Source organism: Hemiscyllium ocellatum, chromosome 34, assembly GCF_020745735.1.
Source record: "Hemiscyllium ocellatum isolate sHemOce1 chromosome 34, sHemOce1.pat.X.cur, whole genome shotgun sequence".
Taxonomy (NCBI): Eukaryota; Metazoa; Chordata; class Chondrichthyes; order Orectolobiformes; family Hemiscylliidae; genus Hemiscyllium; species Hemiscyllium ocellatum.
Genome location: NC_083434.1, coordinates 4,973,638 through 4,987,522, shown reverse-complemented (window position 1 = coordinate 4,987,522; position 13,885 = coordinate 4,973,638). Strand labels below are relative to the sequence as shown.

The 13,885-nt window shown below is 40.5% G+C and overlaps 1 protein-coding gene across 2 annotated transcripts in view; it reads right to left on the bottom strand.

The window, feature by feature from the left end:
• Window positions 1–8,738: 8,738 nt before the first annotated feature.
• The window catches only part of c34h18orf21 (chromosome 34 C18orf21 homolog), a 69,452-nt gene continuing 64,305 nt past the window's right edge, over window positions 8,739–13,885 (bottom strand). For both annotated transcript variants that reach the window (XM_060850194.1, XM_060850195.1), the window contains exon 6: window positions 8,739–12,941. In XM_060850194.1, the coding sequence (XP_060706177.1) occupies window positions 12,788–12,941 (154 nt within the window). In that variant the 3' untranslated portion in view covers window positions 8,739–12,787. The remainder of the gene's footprint in view (window positions 12,942–13,885) is intronic.

The following is a 13,885-nucleotide window of genomic DNA, read 5'->3' as shown; positions in this document are numbered from 1 at the left end:
CAAATCACTATAAATGCTGGAGGAAAGATCACAGAAGTGCTTCACAGGAGGCTCCCAAGCACTGAGGATGTCACCTAGACAGGGGACAAAACGTCTGCAACACAAATTCCCAGCTCGGCAAACAGAACCATAACATTCTAATCCCATTTTCTGGCTCTGGCCTTGGCATCAAGTATATATTCAAATAATTATTAAATGTTATGAGAGTTTCTGCTTCGACCACCCTTACAGACAGTGAGTTCCAGGTAACCACCACCCTGTGTGAAAACCTGTCTCCTCACATCTGCTGGAAGCTTGCTCCCCCTCCCCTTAAACAGATGCCTTTTCCAAAGTCACCATGTAACACCTTCTCCAAATGGCCAGTGATCCCCATGATTACTAATGCGGCAAACAACTTCAGTCAAAAATGCAAAGTGGACAATCTATCTCAGTTTTTTGAGGTCTCCAGCATCAGAGATGCCAGGCTTCACCTGCTTTGATTCACTCTATGTGCTAGCAAAGAATGCAGAAAAGGCCCATGGGGTCCCAACAACATCCCTGAATGTGGTGCTGAAGACTGATGCTGGGAAGTAGTCAGGTCTATGGCAAGTATCTTCCTCTGCAGCTGCAACACTGGCGTGAACCTGACAAAGAGAGAAATTGATGGAATGTGTCTGAGGGACTCCACGTACAAACTTCTGGATGGGGGGGGAGGGGCGGGGTAAGGTGTGAACCCAATATCACCCTCATGCCAATGTAAGAGTGCAGCTGCATCAAGTTGTGTGTAAATCCTCGGCACGCAAACATGGAGTGTCCCTACATATTGAGGTTCTACCTGTCCTTGGTATTGCAAAGGATGGAACTAGCCATGTTGCCATGCACACTCCAAGTAGTTGGAATGATCCATATCATCTGTCCTTTATGAATAAATTTGCATTTTTGACCATAGGCCCATCAGGAGGAATTTAGATGAATGGGGAGGGATCTCAATAGAACTGATAACATTTTAACAGGATATAGATGAATAAATGCAGGAAGGATCTTTCAATGACCAGGTATCCAGAACCAGGGGTCACAGGACAGAGATGGTGGTGAGCTGCCTTCTTGAATCGCTGCAGTCTAGGTGCTGTGGGTTGACCCACAATGCCCTTGGGGAGCGAATTTCTAGACAGCGGTAAGCCACAAGAAACTATTGAGAACAAAATGTTGAAGATGTTTGAGAAAGATGTGGAGATAGTTCTTAGGACGAAAGGATATGGGAAGAAAGTGGGAACAGAGTACCACGTTGGGTGAACATCAATAATCATGTTGAATGATGGAAAAGGCTCACAGGGTCTAGGCCACCACCCTGTGGAACTCCTGCAGAGATGTTATCTCCTGCTCTGAGGAAAGTCACTGGACATTCACTCTGATTTCTCTCTACTGATGCTGCCAGACCTGCTGAGCTTCTATAGCAATTTCTGATTTGGTTCTTGTAGAGAAGTTCTGGAGCTTAGATGACTGACCTTCAACAACGAGAAATATCTTCCTAAATGCCAGGTACGCCTGCAGCCAGCAGAGAGTCTGCCCCTGATTCTAGTATTGCTAGGGCTTCTTGATGTCACAACTTAGTTGAAGCAGTCTTAACGTCAAGGGCGACCACTCTCACCTCTCCTCGGGAACTCAGCTCCTTTGTCCATGATTGAATCAAGGCTGCAGTGAGGTCAGAAGCTGAATGGCCTTGACAAAACCCAAACTGGGCATCACTGAGCAATTTATTGCTGAGTAGGTGCTACCTAATACCACTGTAAATGACACATTCCGTCATTTTACTAATGATCAAGAATACACTGATGGGCCCAGTGATTAGACATGTTGGATTTGTTCTGCTTTTTGTGTAAAGGACATAGCTGGGTGATTTTTCACATTGCTGGGTATGTGCCAGAGTTTGGCTAAACAGACAGCAAGTTCTGGAGCATAAGTTGTCAGTACCAATACTGACGTGTACTGCACCTTTAAGAGAGAGTGAATGCTGTTTTGCACTGAGAGCTTATTTGCACTTGTATGATTAATGAGCAGTCTCAGATTGTCCTGGAAAATTGAAAATATGCAACATTTGACTCTGAAATAGATACCTGAGTTGGTTGCTGTTTTGACAACAATTTGAATTTAACCAATCAGTTTAAATTATGCCCCAGGATACTAAAACCCACCCAAGTTTGAATTTATTGTTTTTTTGCCAATGTTGAACCAATCAGATGATCTGATGTTGGGCGTCTAAAAAAGGCAGGCAGTTTGAAAGTCAGACAGAGTAACTGCCATCAAAAGAGCAACTGTGATTTCAAACTCTATCAAAGGTATATTTTCATGATATATCTTCACAGTAAAAAGAAAGAAGATGACCCAGGGAGATCTTCTGCCAGAAGAAGAAAGAAAAAAGACAACGACTCGGGAGGATTTAAACTAGTAAGGTGGGGAGGGGGGGTGGGGCCAGAGAGATAGTGAGGAAAGAGATCAATCTGAGACTGGTACAGTTGAGAATAGAAGCAAGTCAAACAGTAAGGGCAGGCAGGGACAAGGTAGGACTAATAAATTAAACTGCATTTACTTCAATGCAAGGGGCCTATCAGGGAAGGCAGATGAGCTATGGCCATGGTTAGAAGCATGGGACTGGGATATCATAGCAATTACAGAAACATGGCTCAGGGATGGGCAGGACTGGCAGCTTAATGTTCCGGGATACAAATGTTACAGGAAGGATAGAAAGGGAGGCAGAGGCGGAGGAGTGGCATTTTTGATAAGGGATAGCATTACAGCTGTGCTGAGGGAGGATATTCCCGGAAATACATCCAGGGAAGTTACTTGGGTGGAACTGAGAAATAAGAAAGGGATGGTCACCTCATTGGGATTGTATTATAGACCTCTAATAGTCAGAGGGAAATTGAGAAACTTACTTGTAAGGAGATCTCAGCTATCTGTAAGAATAATAGAGTAGTTAAGGTAGGGGATTTTAACTTTCCAAACATAGACTGGGACTGCCATAGTGTTAAGGGTTTAGATGGAGAGGAATTTGTTAAGTGTGTACAAGACAATTTTCTGATTCAGTTTGTGAATGTACCTACTAGGGAAGGTGCAAAACTTGACCTACTCTTGGGAAATAAGGCAGGGCAGGTGACTGAGGTGTCAGTGGGGGAGCACTTTGGGGCCAGAGACTATAATTCTATTAGTTTTAAAATAGTGATGGAAAAGGATAGATCAGACCTCAAAGGTGAAGTTCTAAATTGGAGAAAGGTCAATTTTGATGGTGTTAGGTAAGAACTTTCGAAAGCTGATTGGGGGCAGATGTTTGCAGGTAAAGGGACGGCTGGAAAATGGGAAGCCTTCAGAAATGAGATAACGAGAATCCAGAGAAAGTATATTCCTGTCAGGGTGAAAGGAAAGGCTGGTAGATATAGAGAATTCTGGATGATAAAGAAATTGAGTGTTTGGTCAAGAAAAAGAAGGAAGTATATGTAAGGTATAGACAGGATAGACCGAGTGAATCCCTAGAAGAGTATAAAGGAAGTAGGAGTTTACTTAAGAGGGAAATCAGGAGGGCAAAATGGGGACATGAGATTGCTTTGGCAAATAGAATTAAGGAGAATCCAAAGAGTTTTAACAAATATATTAAGGACAAAAGGGTAACTAGGGAGAGAATAGGGCCCCTCAAAGATCAGCAAGGCGGCCTTAGTGTGGAGCTGCAGAAAATGGGGGAGATACTAAATGAGTATTTTGCATCAGTATTTACTGTGGAAAAGAATATGGAAGATATAGATTATAGGGAAATAGATGGTGACATCTTGCAAAACGTCCATATTTCAGAGGAGGAAGTGCTGGATGTCTTGTAACGGGTAAAGGAGATTAAACCTCCAGGACCTGATCAAGTGTACCCAAGAACTCTGTGGGAAGTTAGAGAAGTGATTGCTGGGCCTCTTGCTGAGATATTCATATCATCGATAGTCACAGGTGAGGTGCCGGAAGACTGGAGGTTGGCAAACGTGGTGCCACTGTTTAAGAAGGGTGGTAAGGACAAGTTGTTGGAGAAAATCCTGAGGGACAGGATGTACATGTATTTGGAAAGGCAAGGACTGATTAGGGACAGTCAACATGGCTTTGTGCATGGGAAATCATGTCTCACAAACTTGATTGAGTTTTTGAGGAAGTAACAAAGAGGATTGATGAGGGCAGAGCGGTAGATGTGATCTATGTGGACTTCAGTAAGGCGTTTGACAAGGTTCCCCAAGGGAAACTGGTTAGCAAGGTTAGATCTCACGGAATACCGGGCTCAAAGGTAGAAGACAGAAGGCGGTGGTGGAGGGTTGTTTTTCAGACTGGAGGCCTGAGATCAGTGGAGTGCCACAAGGATCGGTGCTGGGTGCACTACTTTTCATTATTTACATAAATGATTTGGATGCGAGCATAAGAGGTACAGTTAGTAAGTTTGCAGATGACACCAAAATTGGAGGTGTAGTGGACAGCGAAGAGGGTTACCTCAGATTACAACAGGATCTGGACCAGATGGGCCAATGGGCTGAGAAGTGGCAGATGGATTTAATTCAGATAAATGCGAGGTGCTGCATTTTGGGAAAGCAAATCTTAGCAGGACTTATACACTTAATGGTAAGGTTCTGGGGAGTGTTGCTGAACAAAGAGACCTTGGAATGCAGGTTCATAGCTCCTTGAAAGTGGAGTCGCAGGTAGATAGGATAGTGAAGGTGGTGTTTGATATGCTTTCCTTTATTGGTCAGAGTATTGAGTACAGGAGTTGGGAGGTCATGTTGCAGCTGTATAGGACATTGGTTAGGCCACTGTTGGAATATTGCATGCAATTCTGGTCTCCTTCCTATTGGAAAGATGTTAGGAAACTTGAAAGGGTTCAGACAGGATTTACAAGGATGTTGGCAGGGTTGGAGGATTTGAGCTATAGAGAGAGGCTGAACAGGTTGGGGCTGTTTTCCCTGGAGCATCAGAGGCTGAGGGGTGACCTTATAGAGGTTTACAAAATTATGAGGGGCATGGATAAGGTAAATAGACAAAGTCTTTTCCCTGGGGTCGGGGAGTCCAGAACTAGAGGGTGTAGGTTAAGGGTGAGAGGGGAAAGATATAAGAGAGACCTATGGGGCAACTGCTTCACATAGAGGGTGGTACGTGTATGGAATGAGCTGCCAGAGGAAGTGGTGGAGGCTGGTGCAATTGCAACATGTAAGAGGCATTTGGATGGGTAGATGAATAGGAAGGGTTGGAGGGATATGGGCCAGGTGCTGGCAGGTGGGACTAGATTGGGTTTGGGATATCTGGTCGGCATGGACGGGTTGGACCGAAGGGTCTGTTTCCATGCTGTACATCTCTATGACTCCTGGGAAAGCACCACTCTATACTAAATATACAAAACTTAGCTTCTTACCTTGGGAATAACTTTAAGAACTAGTCTCCTGTGCCAGAACGTGCAAGTCAAAAGTAAATCTGGAGTGCCCCGATAATATGTTTATATTAAAGCTTGCTACTAAACTTAAGTGGAGCCTCTTAACCTGTTTTCAGCAGGTTCAGGAGAACAGCTTGATCTGACCAAGAGTATCGAAATATAGTTTACAACTCATTTGAAGTTCATTCAAAAATCAAAAACAACTTTCATGATTATATCTGGTTGTGAACAGAATATCTAATGCTAAAGTAACTTTGAAGTTCAGATCGAAGATACGTGACACCATAGAATCATACAATAGTTCCAGCACAGAAAGTGGCCATTCAGCCTATCAAATCTCTGCTGTCTTTCTGCAAGAATGATTCACCTAGTGCTACTCTGCAACCTTTCCCCTGTAACTCAGCACATTTTTCCTTCTCAGTTAATGATCCAATTCTCTTCTCAATGCCTCAATTCAATGGCAGGCCGTTCATTCTGAATCTGAAGCACTTTGATCATTATCTGAAATCTATGCTTTCTACTCTTTGATTTTCCACAAACATGCAGTTTCACTCCATCTACACTGTCCAAATTAATCAAAATTGAATACTTTGGTCAAATTTCCTCAAGTTTAAGTCCCAGATTCTGACCATCCCTGGAATAATTTCAATGGAACTTCTCTGGATGTTTCTAATCCTCAATGTCTCCTAAGTATGGTGCTCAGAACACCACTTCATACTCTAGTTGATACTGAACCACTGTTTTTATGTTTTTTTTTACATAACTTTCTTCTATTCTCTGCACCCCTACTAAGACAACAATGTTCAGTGTTTTTTGATGATGCTCCCTATCTGTTCTGCCACCTTCAATGATTTATGCTCATATACACTCTCAGCACCTTTATGTTCTCTATTATTCTTAATAAAATGAAGAATACTTCTCTGCATTAAATTGCATCTGCTACCCATTCCATAAAATAGACTGACATTCTGAAGTTATACACTATCCTCCTCCTTACAGATTACAATATTTGCAATAGTTAATTTGTGCCCTGTACACAATGCCTAGGTTATTAATAAAGATTCTGGATAATCCAAGATGGAGGACAGGGAAATGTTGTGGCTGTAAGAGTTCCTCCTTTTGTGAGATATTTTCAGTTTAAGAGCTGATTTCCACGAATTCTAAGATCAATTATTACAGTTTAATAAGCTGTTGCATTGTTTTGGAACTTTGGCGGGGAAACAAATGATCAAAACAACAGCACTTGAAAAAGGGAGACAAAGGCAGTGACCACATGGGAGGTGATTCAAGTGGGTAAAGAAACCAGCACTGCAGTCTGACCCAGCAATAACCAGTACAGCTGCTGCCTCTGCTGTTTCAAGTAGCTCTGGACATTGGAGTTTGTCCTAAGAAAAATAAACAAACGTCAACATTCACAGCTGACCTTGGAGAAACCTGTGTGGGAGTGCTAACAGGAGAGCAATTAAGTGGTCAGTTTTAAAGTGTAATTTCACTTTTTTTTTGTAAATCTACCATAGTGAGTAGAATGGGTTCCTTTTTGATTTATGTGCTTTTATTGAGATCTGTCTATTGATTAAACTTTAAAAAGGTAAAAACATACATACTGAGTGAGCGTGGATCAGTGTTTTTAGAGCATTAAGACTGTGCTATTTTCTGGGTCTGAAGATTCTTTAGTAGAGTGATGTGCTCTTCCCGTTGGTAGTGGAAGATTAGGGAGAATTTCCAAGTTATTGATAATTTGGTCTGCAGGAAACATGTTTGCTTGTGAATCCTATCAGATCGTGTGGATCAACTGGTGGGAATTGGAGACAATGAGGAATTTACAGGAGCTACAGGGTGTGATGGATGGCAGCTGTGAGAAAAAAAATGCAGATACAATCAGGTAAATAGGCGACCTCCAGGAAAGGTAGAAGAGAGAGGCAGGCAGGGCAGGTATCTCTGATGGCTATCCCCATCTCAAACAAGTATGCTGTTTTGGAAGATGTAGGGGGTGATGGACTCTCAGGGGAATGTAGCACTGACCACCAGGTTTCTGTTGTCAAGGCTAGCTCCAAATGATTGATTGTGATAAGGGATTCTCTCGTCAGAGGCACTGACAGACATTTCTGTGATCAACAGTGAGACATCAGAATGGTGTATTGCCTCCCGACGCCAGGATCAAGGATATCTCAGAGAAGTTGCAGAATATTCCCAAAGGGTAGAAAGATCAAACAGGAGGTAATTGTACACATTGGAACTAACAACATGGAAGAGAAATGGAAAAGATTTTGAGGCGAGAATATACGTTAGGCAGGAATTTAAAAAGATCATGAAGGGTAGTAATATCTGAATGTGCCACGAGCTAGTGAGGGTAGGAATAGGAGAATAGAGCAGATGAACGTGTGGCTGAGGAGCTGATGCAAGGAAGAAGGACGGATTGCACCAAATTGGAAGGGCACTAATAAACTGGCAGACAGATTTGCTAGAGCTATTTGGGAGGATTTAAACTAGTTTGGGGGGGAAAGGAGCTAGTCAAACAATCAGGGCAGGTAGGAACAAAGCAGAGAACAAATGAGACTGATGAATTAAACTTTATTTATTTCAATGCAAGAGGCTTGACGGAGAAAGCAGATGAAGTCAAGGCATGGTCAGTAACATGGGACTAGGATGTCATAGCAATTACAGATGAATGGCTTGTCGGGACAGGACTGGCAGCTTAATGTTCCAGGTATAGATGCGATAGATCCTATTCTGTGCTGTACACCTCTATAGCTCTAAGGAAGAGCAGGGTTCTCATCAGAGATCTGTGGAATTCCACTATAAAGAAGAAAAGCAAAAGGGAAAAAACAAAATGAAGAATGAGTCTCTGAACTAAACATTGCTAAAGGCTTTGCACACTACAGGGTCCTGCACATTAAAACCACCTTTGGGATCAACCTATAGACTGTAGAGTAATTTTAAACTAACCAACCCATACTGGAAACTCTAGGGGATTGCGTAGAATTCTGTGCCTCACCTATTATCTGGGTGGTGTTTAATATCAGGAGTAAACCCAAACTCACTGGTTTCATACAAAGGGTGGGTTAAATTTGTCTCCATCTGGTTTATTTTCCGGCATTAATGTTCATCAGCCAAACGGATCTTCCACATAATTAATCTTGCTTTTAACTTCAATCAAGTCATAAGAAGAAATCAGGGAAACTATAATGCTCTTTCAACAAAGCATTTATTTTTGTTACATTGCTCACCACAAATTCCAGTTCACTTTGACAGCTAGTAAATACCATACTATTACTGAGTGTAAAATTAGTGAAACTTTACAGTGGATTATACATGGGTCACAAGAAAATCATAATTATTGATTCACTTAATGCATAAACTGTTAAATCTGTGTTAAGACTTTAAAATAACTTTCCAATAAATTTGAATTAAACCCCCGAATGGAAACTTTTGACATGACAAATACTCCATGGAGTCTTAACATGCATATACTGGAATAAATAATATGGAGCTTGAAGCTGAAAACCTTAGATTAATACTGACTAGTTAGATTTTACTTCAAAAAGATGGAAATGTATCTTTGAAGATCCAATAAAAATTCTGAATAGACCATTGAGATACAGCCATCTTCAAAATGTCCTCTAGTGCAAACAGATTAACTATTTTAACCAATCACTGTCTTCCATTTTTGCCTTCATCTATGGAAAAATCAACATTTAGGTGTTTCCACTAGCATATCTTATTTAATTCTGCTCAAATAAGTACAGAGAGTGTCTCAATCTATTAACAGAAAAATATTGTCTACAAATAAAAGTGCCATAATAGCTTTAGAAATGCTTGAGATAAACCATTCCAATCCTTTGCTATAGTGCCATGGGTAGAAGACAGATTACCTTACTCTTTTGTTTATTTATTCACTTGTACTTGCACAAATCTTGGGCTGAGGTGCAGATTCCACATAAAATTCACGACCTGCACTTCCTTAATTTTCATCTTTTTAAAAATTTGTGAAGAAACTATGTTAAAAGCCTTTCAGACACGGCTAATGCAACTGAAGTGGGTTTCTGCGTTTCAACCACAGCTCACTCGCTGGTATTACTGCCTCACCTCAAAAATTAGCAGCTGCATGATTGAGCACGATGTCTACTGCAAAAGATTTGCAGAATTTGCGTCGTTTCTTCACAAACTTGAGTTGGGAGGCAAAAGAAAGCTGAATATTCCAAATTACATTCTTATGTGTGATACCAGAGGATGGTGGTGTGAACCAAGTTCGCAGAGTGCTGCTTCATAACGTGAACTTTCTAAGCTCCAAAACTCTCAGGCCCTTCCATCAATCTCAGAAGGCTCCTCCTGCAACTGGATTTTCCTCTCCCCATTTCCTGTCCTATCAGTCTTTCCATCTTCCGAAAGGTTTCTTTTCTACCCATTGCCCAGTTGGCAGCATTACTAAAATAAATAAAATCAGAGTTTATTCACAACAAAACATTTGAGCGCTTCTCAAAATCCTTAGAGGCTAGCCTCCATCTTGACCTTTCCCCTTTCACTGATTCTATTTCAGTTCTACTTCACTTTTGTTTTATTTTGTTAAATTCTATTGCAAATATTAGCTTCGCTCAGAACTAGCCATCTTGCTTCTCCTTCAGTAGTTTGCTAGTTCAATCTTCATTTCAGGACCTGAGCACAATCAAACACAGTAATGAAGGAATGCTGTGCTGGCAGAGTTGCTGCTTTTAAGAAGAAATATTAAACCAAGATTCATGTGTTCTCTCCAGTGCACACATCACCTTCTATGCTAGATGTTGAAGATAACTAAGAATTCTTCAAGTGTCCTGGTGAACATGCATCCCTCAACGAAGATCACTGAAAAATACATTTGGTTTCCTTATTTATATAAAAAAAAGCTACACTTGAAGCAGTATCGAGAAGGTTCACTTGACTCATTCCTGGGATGAAGGGCTTAATTTAAGAAGAAAGAATTTGGACAGTTTAAGATTAATCGTCTCCCTTTTAAGATGGAGCCATTTTCTTTTCTCAGTACTGTTAGCATGTGGAATTGTATTCCTAAGAAAGCAATGGAGATTGTATCATTGCATTTATTCAAGGCAGAGGTAGATCCAGTTTGATAAGATCAAGAGTTAAGAAAAAAGAAGAAAGCACAACACAGCACAGGAGCAGAGCCTTTGGTCCTCCAAGTCCACTCCAAGAATTATGGGTGCACAGAGAGGAAAGGAGTTGAAATCACAGCAAGACCATGGTTGAGCAGGCTCAAAGGGCTGAATGGCCTATTCTTTTTATGATGACCTGGAATTCTTATTTGATGAAATGACATGGCAGCCCATACAGCACACAGCCAGATCTCCTGATGGGTAAACTAGAGCTATGTTTAGTTAATGTGTGAGGTGATGTGTCAGAGAACAGAGTTCAAAAGATAATGGCAGAACTCTGTTCAAATCATTCCTACTCCCATCTTTTCATAAAGAAATGACCTTTTATTCCATTATGCTTTTGTACTAATCTTTGAAATGGCTTGAGTAGTCCAAATTACCTACCCTTTTATCATAGTTCTACAAATATCTCCCTCCCACCAACCACCTTGCCTTTACATGCAATTTATTTTTTAAAGTTACAACTAAATCTACTTCCATTTAACAGATAAATTATAGTTTGAAGTCCAATCGAAAAGACAGCATTGCTAATAACATAAACTCTTTCTCACTACTGTATAAAAAGGAGCAACATCTTCATTGTTTATTGAGACATTATATATTTGTACATTACGGACGTATTTGGTCATCTTTTCCATGGATACAATTGACCCTTGCTGCACAAAATGTGAATCTGACGGTGCAATGTACAAAAACAATTTCACACCTTAAAGATATCATAGCATCCAATCTATAATACTGTTCAGCAAGATATATTGACCAAAATAAAAACAGGCAAAATCTGTTTTTCTTGAATGTTATAACAGTTTTCCAAGCCAAATTAGGCAAAAGAGATTGTACCTTTGTAAATATATCACCCAATCTCTGACACTTCCAAGAGCTTTACAAATAATTAGGGAGCACATTGCATTTTCAGTTCTGTAATCTAGGCTCAAAATTAGCACAGATGAATGAAACAGCCCAGAGCTCTCAAGCCATTATTAATGTAATTAGGCAAAATTACCATTATTGTAATCAGTGATTTTTTTTGCTGCTGAGTACACATGTATGAGCCCTATAATGTTTCCTTAACGCGGCCATTCAGGTGTGCCAACTTGAAGGAACTGACTGCTGTTTAGTTTCCATAGGATGTCCCAGGTTGTTGCAGAGCCATGTGGATTGGTGGAAAGTTGATTGTCAATGTTACAGTCTCACACGAATCATTACCGACAATAACAAACTCACTTCAGCTGTTGCAAGAAATGGAAAGATCTCACTGACACAGTAAAATGGGGAATGAATAAACTTGCAATGTATCTGGCCTAGTTACTGGACTAAAACTATTTCATTTTCTAGCAGGACCATTTTTTGCTTTGATAGAAAGTTTTGTTTAAACAGAAACAACAATATTTTAATAAATTACATCTTCCAAGATGCCTGCTTAAGTATTCCATTAATGTATACATATAACCTTGGAGACAGTATCAATATAATTACACAATACCTATTAATTAGCAAGTTTCCTATTTTTCTACAAACAGGAATTTATTTCCCTGGTCTATCTGTTCTGACCCCTTGCAGCATAACGCCAGTTCAATATCACTGACTTGGCAGACAGTCCAATCTCTCCAAGCTACAAGCACAAACTCTGCCTGAGACCTTTTCAGGGGCAACCAGCAAAAAGCCTAAGTCCACAAACACTATACACAATTACAGAAGCCTAAAATGTTAAGTTTGTAAAAGTCATCATTCCTTTCCAAGGAATTTTAGCAGTAAGAAAGCTGACCCGCGGTTACAGTTAACAGTAAAAAGATTTATGACAACTATTTGTTCACGACCTGCAGCTAATCCCATTTGAACTTCAATATCGAGAAGTCTCATGGATGCGTATCCTTCTGGGGGTAGCAGTATGTTTCAGAGAAAAACAGATGGCAGCTTAGCTTACCAACCATGCTGCATACATGCTTCTGTTTAATCTTCAGTATTGCAGAAGCATTGTTGCCTGTCAGAGCTGCAACGTGCTTTTTATTATAACATTTCTGACAATTTATTTACAAGCAAAGAGAAACTTACGGCAATATTGCAAAATTAAATTTGCATAAAGCTATATAACAGTGTACAGTTGTACACCCAACCGATTACGCAAATTGACAGGCAATTAATTTTTCCGCATTTTTTTCTTGCTCTGACGTTTGTGGACACAAAGATTAAATGTTACAAAGGAGGTACAAACACAAATTGCAGTTTACACTGAAGTCAGGAAATCGCGAAGAGTCCCTTTATTGTTCTGCTGTTTCTGCTCACAATTCAAAAGCATCTTTAGACGAGAGCAGTGCAGCTTCTTCCCTTTAACTGATTTCAATGAGGCCGATGACGTGGACGGTGTAGAAACCGATGTTCTAAAAGGATAAAAGTTATATTGTTAAAGCACGCATAAATAGGGATTATTTTATCTGATGAAGTGACAGACCTGATTAAATACTTTTATTTGAAATCAACATTTAGTTGAAAAATGTCATTTCTAATAACCAAATAAAAATAAATGGTGTAAAGCTAAAAACATACCTTGCAGTCCTTGAGCTTACAAGATTGTACCTTCAAGCCGGGTGACATTTAGCAGCCACCTTGTCAGAGGCTAACCTACAGAATGAGGAGCTGGAATAAGCCAGTCATCCCTTCAAGTGTGTTCCTCTATTCAGCAAGGTCATGGATAATCTTCTATGTCAACTACACCTTCCTACATTCAACCTATATTCCTCGTTTCCTTCAGTATCGATAAAACTCAGCAATGTCCCGACTGAGTATACTCAACATTGGATCAGCAGCAGCTTCTGGGATACAGAATTCCAAAGGTTCACAATCCTTCCAACGTTGAGTGTTTATTGTGCCTTTGACCATTAAAACAAATATTGTTCAGCATACACCGGCAATGTCTCTACCTCGCAGTTAGGAGGCCTGGGGGTATGCCCCACCTGTTCCAGAGAGGTTTAATAATATATTTGAACAGGGTTATTAACAAAATACAGGTAGTTCCCAAGTTTGCAAGTCAAATTAGTACGCAAATCAGAATGTGATACAATTATTAGCATTCATAAATTGGATATTTGCAAATCAGGGATACCATGTCTGGTATAATGGCTTTTTAGTAAATACTAAGAATCATGGGTGACATGGTGGCTCAGTGGATAGCACTACTTCGAGGTTCGATTCCACCCTCTGGAACCTGTGTATGGAGCTTGCAAGCTCTCCCCATGCCTGCATGGGTTTCCTCCCACAGTCTAAACTGTACAGCTTAGATGGGTTGGCCATGCTAAAACTGCCCAAAGTGTCCACAGATGTGCAG